Source organism: Centrocercus urophasianus, unplaced genomic scaffold (genome assembly GCF_019232065.1).
Source record: "Centrocercus urophasianus isolate 14NV4802_14NV808 unplaced genomic scaffold, USGS_Curo_1.0 seq_1356, whole genome shotgun sequence".
NCBI classification, from domain to species: Eukaryota; Metazoa; Chordata; class Aves; order Galliformes; family Phasianidae; genus Centrocercus; species Centrocercus urophasianus.
The window spans coordinates 4,468-11,689 of record NW_024884538.1 but is presented as its reverse complement, the minus strand read 5'-3'; the positions used below and the strand labels follow the sequence as shown (position 1 = coordinate 11,689).

General features: G+C 66.0%; 1 protein-coding gene across 1 annotated transcript; it reads right to left on the bottom strand.

Annotated features, from left to right (window-relative positions):
• Positions 1–795: 795 nt before the first annotated feature.
• On the bottom strand, positions 796–5,932 carry LOC122157419 (histone H2A.V). Its single transcript, XM_042813051.1, has 5 exons — positions 5,798–5,932; positions 4,289–4,366; positions 3,935–4,048; positions 2,968–3,097; positions 796–1,026 (listed from the first exon to the last, which is right to left on the bottom strand). The coding sequence occupies exons 1-5, from the start codon at positions 5,798–5,800 to the stop codon at positions 965–967; spliced, it is 387 nt and encodes a 128-aa protein (XP_042668985.1). The 5' UTR covers positions 5,801–5,932; the 3' UTR covers positions 796–964.
• Between the last annotated feature and the right edge of the window lie 1,290 nt (positions 5,933–7,222).

Sequence of the window (7,222 nt, the reverse complement as noted above, 5' to 3'; positions counted from 1 at the left end):
CCTTCCTGTCCTGGGGGCTCCAGCCCTGGACGCAGTGCTGCAGATGGAGCCTCACAGGAGCAGAGCAGAGGGGGACGATCGCCTCCTGTCCCTGCTGCCCCCCCTCTGCTGACGGAGCCCAGGCTCCCGTTTGTTGCCCAGCTGCAATCACACACTGCTGGCTCGCGTTCAGCTTTCCATCCCTCAGGACCCCCGGCTCCGTCCCTGCAGGGCTGCTCTCCAGGAGCTCCTCCATTCTGTGCTCATACCTGCGGCTCCTCCGGCCCAAGAGCTGAACTGCGCCGTGCCGAACCTCCCCAGGTCTGGAGCACAGAGCTGCTGAGGAGAGGCTGAAGGAGCTGGGATGTTCAGCCTGGAGAAGAGGAGCTCAGGGCAGAGCTCACTGCTCCCTATGGCTGCTGAGGGGAGGCTGCAGGGAGCTGGGGGCGGCCTCTGCTCTCGTGCCATCAGTGATGGGAGCAGAGGGAACGGCTTCAAGCTGCGGCAGGGGAGATTCAGGCTGGCCGTGAGGCTGCGTGACTGTCAGAAAGGTCAGCACTGCAGTGGATGCACAGGGAGGTGGGGGAGGCACCGAGCCTGGGGTGTGGAAGGAAAGGCTGGATGCTGTGCTGAGGGACGGGGGTCAGTGGAGCTGCTGGTGACGGTTGGACTGGAGGAGCTTTGGGGCCTTTTCCAACCTCGGTGATTCGATGGCTCTGGTTCTATTCGCCATCCCACCTTTCCGGCCTCCCCCCGAACGCCTGCAGGCGCTGGTGCCGCTCTCCCCACGGCTCCGTTCCGCACCGCAGCCACGCGCTTTGTAAAAAATGTTTTATCCGCTCCATTTCGGTACAAAACACGCGGCTGAAACCTCGGCCCCGGGGGGGGGACACAAAACCCATCGCAACGTTTCCCCTTTCCCCCCCTCTCCCCCCCCCAGCCCAGCAGCGCTGGGCCGCAGCGGCGCCGGGTCGGAGCGCCGTCCCTACGCGGTTTTCTGCTGCCCCTTCTTCCCGATCAGCGACTTGTGGATGTGTGGGATGACGCCTGCGGAGAAACGGCAGGGAGGCTGGGGGCAGCCGGATGGAGGGCAACAACGGGGACCCGGGGTGTCGCTGTGCGACCCTATGGGTGCCCCATGGGTGTCCCTGTGGGTGTCCCTGTGGGTGTCCCTATGGGTGCCACTATGGGTGCCCCTGTGGGTGTCCCTGTGGGTGTCCCTGTGGGTGCCCCATGGGTGTCCCTGTGGGTGTCCCTGTGGGTGCCCCTATGGGTGCCATTAGTGAACACCCTATGGGTGCCATTAGTGAACACCCTATGGGTGTCCCTATGGGTGCCATTACTGCTAGTGGGTGACACCATAGGTGCATTTTGGGACCCTGTGGGTGTCCCTATGGGTGCCATTAGTGCCAGTGAATGACACCATGGGTGTCATTGTGTGACCTTATGGGTGTCCCTATGGGTGCCATTAGTGCCAGTGGGTGACCCCATGGGTGTCATTGTGGGACCCTATGGGTGCCCCTATGGGTGCCATTACTGCCAGTCAGTGACCCCATGGGTGTCATTGTGGGACCCTATGGGTGCCCCTATGGGTGTCCCTATGGGTGCCATTAGTGCCAGTGGGTGACCCCATGGGTGTCATTGTGGGACCCTGTGGGTGTCCCTATGGGTGCCCCTAGGGGTGTCATTGGGTGCCACTGGGTGACCCTGTAGGTTCCTCTACCACTGGGTAACCCCATGGTGCCCCTATGGGCGCCATTAGGGCTACTGGGTGTCCCTATGGGTGCCATTGGGTGACCCCCATGGGTGATCCTATAGGTGCCATATTGTGCCCCCAGGTGCCACTATGGGTGCCATTAGCACCATTGGGTGCCATGGGTGGTGCCACTGAGTGATGAGTGACCCTATGGGTGCCACTGGATGCCCCCATGGGTGACATTAATGCCACTGGATGCCCCTATGGGTGCGGTTATGTACCATTGGGCGCCCCTATGAGTGCTATTGGGTGCCATTGGGTGACCCCACGGGTGCCACTGGGGTGTCATGGGCTGCCATTGAGTGCTTCTAGGATGTCATGGGGTGCCACTGGGTGGCACTGGGGTCTCAATGGTTGACCCTATGGATGTTGTTATGTGCCAGTGGGTGCTCCTATGGGTGCCATCAAGTGCTCCTATGGGCGCCATTGGGGTGTCATTGGGTGCCAATGGATGACCCTGTGGGTTCCCCTATGGATGCCCCTGTGGGTGCCACTGTGTGACCCTGTGGGTACTGTTAGTGCTATTGGGTGTCCCTATGGGTGCCACTGGGTGACCCCCATGGGTGATCCTATAGGTGCCGTGTTGTGCCCCGGGTGCTGCTGTGGGTGCTATTAGCACCACTGGGTGCTATGGGTGGTGCCACTGGATGACCCTATGGGTGCTGCTGTGTGCCACTGGGTGCCCCCAGGGGTGCCTCTATGGAAGCCCCTATGGGTGACATTCAGTGGCAATGGGGTGTCAATGGGTGACCCTATGGGTGTTGTTATGAGCCATTGGGTGCCACCGGGGAGCAATGGGGTTCCATTAAGTGCCTACAGGTGATCCCATGGGTGCCATTGGGTGCCACTGGGTGCCTACAGGTGATCCCATGGGTGCCCCTATGGGTGTCACTGGGTGCCACTGGGTGACCCTGTGGGTTCCCCTACGGATGCCCCTATGGGTGCCACTGGGTGACCCCCATGGGCGATCCTATAGGTGCCGTGGTGCTATCAGCACCATTGGGTGGTGCCACTGGGTGCCCCTATGGGTGCCTCTATGGATGCCCCTGTGGGTGCCTCTGGGATGTCATGGGGTGCCATCGGGTGGCCCTGGGGTGTCAATGGGTGACCCTATGGGTGTTGTTATGTGCCACCGGGTGCTCCTATGGGTACCACTGGGGCGTCATGGGGTGCCGCTGGGCGCCCCTATGGGTGCTGCTGCGTGCACTGGGTGCCCCCCCGGTGCCACCTACCTCCCCCCGCGATGGTGGCTTTGATGAGGGAATCCAACTCTTCGTCCCCACGGATCGCCAGCTGCAAATGGCGGGGGGTGATGCGCTTCACTTTGAGGTCCTTGGAGGCGTTGCCTGCCAGCTCCAGGACCTGCGGGGGAACGGCGGGGGGCTGCGCGTTGGGAACGCTCTGCTCAGCCCAGCTGCTGCCCCACAGCATCGCCCCATAGCGCTGCCCCATAGCGCTGCATCACAGCATCGCCCCATAGCACTGCCCCATAGCACTGCATCACAGCATCACCCCATAGCGCTGCCCCATAGCGCTGTCACAGCATCACCCCATAGTGCTGCCCCATAGCGCTGTGTCACAGCATCGCCCCATAGCGCTGCCCCGTAGTGTCACCCCACAGCGCTACCCAAAAGCACTGCCCCATAGTCACCATTTAGTGCCACCCCATAGCGTCACCCCACAGTGCTGCTCCGTATCGTTGCCCCATGGAATCACACCACACTGTCACCCCACAGCATCACACTGTAGTGTCATCTTAGGGTGTAACCCCACACTGCTGCCCCACAGCAAAACGCTGCCCCAAAGCATCACCCCATATCACAACCCCAAAGCACTGCCCCATAGCTCTGCCCCACAGCACCATCCCAAAGCAACGCCCCATAGCAGAATCCTAAAGCACTGCCCCATAGCATCACCCCATAGCACCATCCCAAAGCACTCCTCCACGGCACCATCCCACAGTGCTGCCCCACAGCAGAACCCCAAAACGCTGCCCCACAGCTCTGTCACAGCATCACCCCACAGCATCACCCCACAGCATCACCCCACAGCAGAACCCCACAGCCCTGCCCCACGGAACCAACGCTCACAGCCTTCCAGCAGCACTCAGATCCCTCAGCCGTGCTGCAGAGCCGCGGGCAGCAGCGCAGCGCAGCCCGGCCGCCCCTCCAGCCCCCCCCCCCGGCGCCCCGCACCCACCTCAGCCGTGAGGTACTCGAGGATGGCGGCGCTGTACACGGCGGCGGTGGCGCCGACCCGGCCGTGGCTGGTGGTGCGAGTCTTCAGGTGCCGATGGATGCGGCCCACGGGGAACTGCAACGGGGGAGAGGCGGCTGAGCGGGGCGGGCGGCGGCCGGGGGCCGCGCGTCGGGAGCATCCGGCCCCGCCCCGCCCTGCGGGCACGGCCTGAGGGCGAGCGGCGGAGGAGGCAGGGCAGGGAACTTCACCTTGGAGCGGGGGAAAAGGCGTGGCGGGGCGCCGTGGCAGCGGCGGAGCGGCGCTTACAGCACTGAGCCCGGCACGGATGGCAGCGCCGCGGCCGCCGCTCGTTACCTGCAATCCGGCTCTCTGCGAGCGAGACACCGCCTTCGCCTTGGCCTTCCCGCTGTCCTTCCCGGCCTTCCCACCTGCCTGCGGGACGGAGAGCGCGGTCAGCGCGGCGCCCGGGGCTCTGCGCTCCTCGGCTGTGCGGCGCCGCCGGGGGGGGAACGGAGCGCCGCGGGCGGCTTTGGGAGGGGGGGACGCGGGGCTGCGGAGCGGCGGCCGAGGGCAGAGCGGCTCCTCAGGGAGCGGCGGCCGAAGCGGCAGAGGGCCGAGCTCCCGTGTGTGAAGGCCGAGGGAGCCGGGCTCGTTCCGCTTGCAGAACGGAAGGCTGCGGGGCGAGCGCAGCGCCGCGTTCAGCACCCAACAGCCGGCCCGGTTTGACCGTTTGTGCGGGCGGACGGCGACGGGACGAGGGGAGCGGCGTTCAAATGAGACCGGGGAGGTTGAGGTTGGAAGCTTTGCAGCCAGAGGGCGGCGAGGCGGTGGCGCAGGCTGCCCTAAGAGGCTGCGGACGCCCCGGCGCTGCAGGCGTTCGAGGCCAGGCTGGATGCGGCTCCGGGCTGCTGCTCGGGAGCTGCACACAGCGGGGCTGGAACTGATGGCCGCCGTGCGGGGCAGGAGCCGCAGCCGTTCTGGCAGCGCCAAGCGCAGCAGGCCGGGCCGTTCCGGCCGCTCTGCCCTTCTCCCCTCCCTGGAAGCATCCGGGCCCGAACTGAGGCTCCTGTGCAACGCAGGGCGTCCCGTGATGCCGTGAGCACAACCGCCCCGTGCCGTCATTCAGGGCTCCACACAACCCCTACCGGAGCGCGTTACCCCTACAGCGCCGTGCCGCCCCCCCACAGCGCTTTGTTGCACAAAACCCGCGTCCCTGCGCAGCGCCCCGGAGGAAGCGCAGCCCAAAGAGCGAACAGAAACCCCTCCAGCAAAGCTGCGACGGGAAAGCGTTGAGTTCAGGAGCGGCGCAGCACAGCGTGGGGCTGACAGCCCTTGGAGCAGCGCCGCTTTGGTGCCGAAATGAGGCTTCGTGAGACTCCATAGGATGTGAGCGCGGTGGGAAGCATCGGGGCGGGCTGCGTTCGGCACCGCGCTCCTGGCACGGGGCAGGAATACAGGGAACGGCAGAGGGGGCGCAGGGCGGAAATCCAGGCTGTGGATGCAGGGAAGGGCCGGGCAGCGCGATGCGGGGCAGGAGCCGCAGCCGCTCTGGCAGCGCCAAGCGCAGCAGGCCGGGCCGTTCCGGCCGCTCTGCCCTTCTCCCCTCCCTGGAAGCATCCGGGCCCGAGGTCAGAGCGTCGGGACGAGCTGCCCCTGCAGGCCCCTTCCAACCGCCGTCCCGCGGCCGCTCTGCCCGCCGTCCGTCCCCAGCGCTGACGTTTCTCCTCTCCCCCTCGGGCCTTCCCGCCCACACGCAGCGCAACGCCCGCACGGTTCGGGCCCCGCGCCCTTCAGTCCTCGCCCCCAGCCCCGCTCCTCGCTCCCCCTCAGGCCGTCTCCTCGCCCCCCGGCCCCGTTCCTCACCATGGTGCCGCCGCCGGTCCCCGACTCCGCCGCTCGAACCGCCTCAGGAGCCGTCAGACAATACCCGTCCGAGCGCGAGGAGGGAGCCCGGCCTGCCGCGGCGACCCCGGGCCAATCGGAGCGCCCCGTACTGATTTGAACGTCCCGCCGCCGCCAATCGCCGCGCGGCTTGTTGGTCGCTCCGCTGGCCCCGCCCCGCGGCCCGTTTAACGGCTGTTTTTCCTTTGCACACGGCACGCAGAGGCTGAAGGCGGGGTGGGGGGGCGGGGGGCGTGGCCGGAGGACCCTGCGGAGTGACGTGAGGACGAACCAATAGGAAGAGCCGACCGCGCGGAGAGAGGCGGGGCAGAGAAGATGGACGGACAACTGAACCAATAGGAAGAGGAATAGCTTTCCCGCCCATTCTCTCGCCCCGCCCGGCGTGTTGTTTGTTTGTGAAGAGAAGTTGGGGGGGGGGCGGCGCGGCTGTCCGTCCGTTGCTTCTCCGCCTCTGTGAGGAGGGGCCGTGAGGTACCGTGAGCGGAATTCCCTCCGGGGACGGGATGAGGAGCGGGGCGCTGAGAAGAAAGAGCCCCACAGTGACCCGGTCCACCCAGCACTGAGCCTCTGTGCCCACCAGGGGGCTGCAGCCCCGCAGCTGCCCTTCAGGACGGTGGAGCGCTGAGAATGCGAGCCTCCCAGCAGCGCGCCCCTGAGCTGCAGAACCGCACCTGCTGCCTGCTTACAGCCCCAGGATGGCGGGTGAGGTATGGAGCGCTGAGCAGAAGGAGGGGAGCCCCCACGCTGATTGACCAGAGGGACTGCAGCCCCACAGCTGCCATGGGGGACCTGGATGAGGTACAGAACGCTGAGGAGAAGGAGGGGAGCCCCCTCAGTGCCCCCCAGCACAGAGTGCATGGGGGGAACCGCAGCCCCCAGCTGTCCCAAAGCCTGCAGCTGCCGCCTGCCTGCCTCCAGCCGCACAGTTGCCATATGGGGCATGGAGGCGATGGCTCCCAGTTGCCCCCCAGCACCGAGCCCCTGAACTGCAGCCCCACACCTGCTGCCTGCTTACAGCGCCATTGCCACGTGGGGCATGGATGAAGTATGGGGAGCTCTGAGCAGAAGGAGGGGAGCCCCCTCGGTGCCCCAGCACTGAGACCCTGATTGCACCAGAGAGGCTGCAGCCCCACAGCTGCCCCAAAGCCTGCAGCTGCTGCCTGCCTGCAGCCCTACAGCTGTCGCATGGGACACGGGTGATGTACAGAGCACTGAGCAGAGGGGAGCCCCCTTAGTGCACCCCAACAGTGAGCCCCTGAGCGCAGCAGGGGCTGCAGCCCCGCAGCTGCCCCCAACCCACAACTGCTGCCTGCCTGCAGCCCCACAGGGCATGGATGAGGTACAGAACACTTAAGAGAAGGACGGAGCCCCCCCTCACTGCCCCCC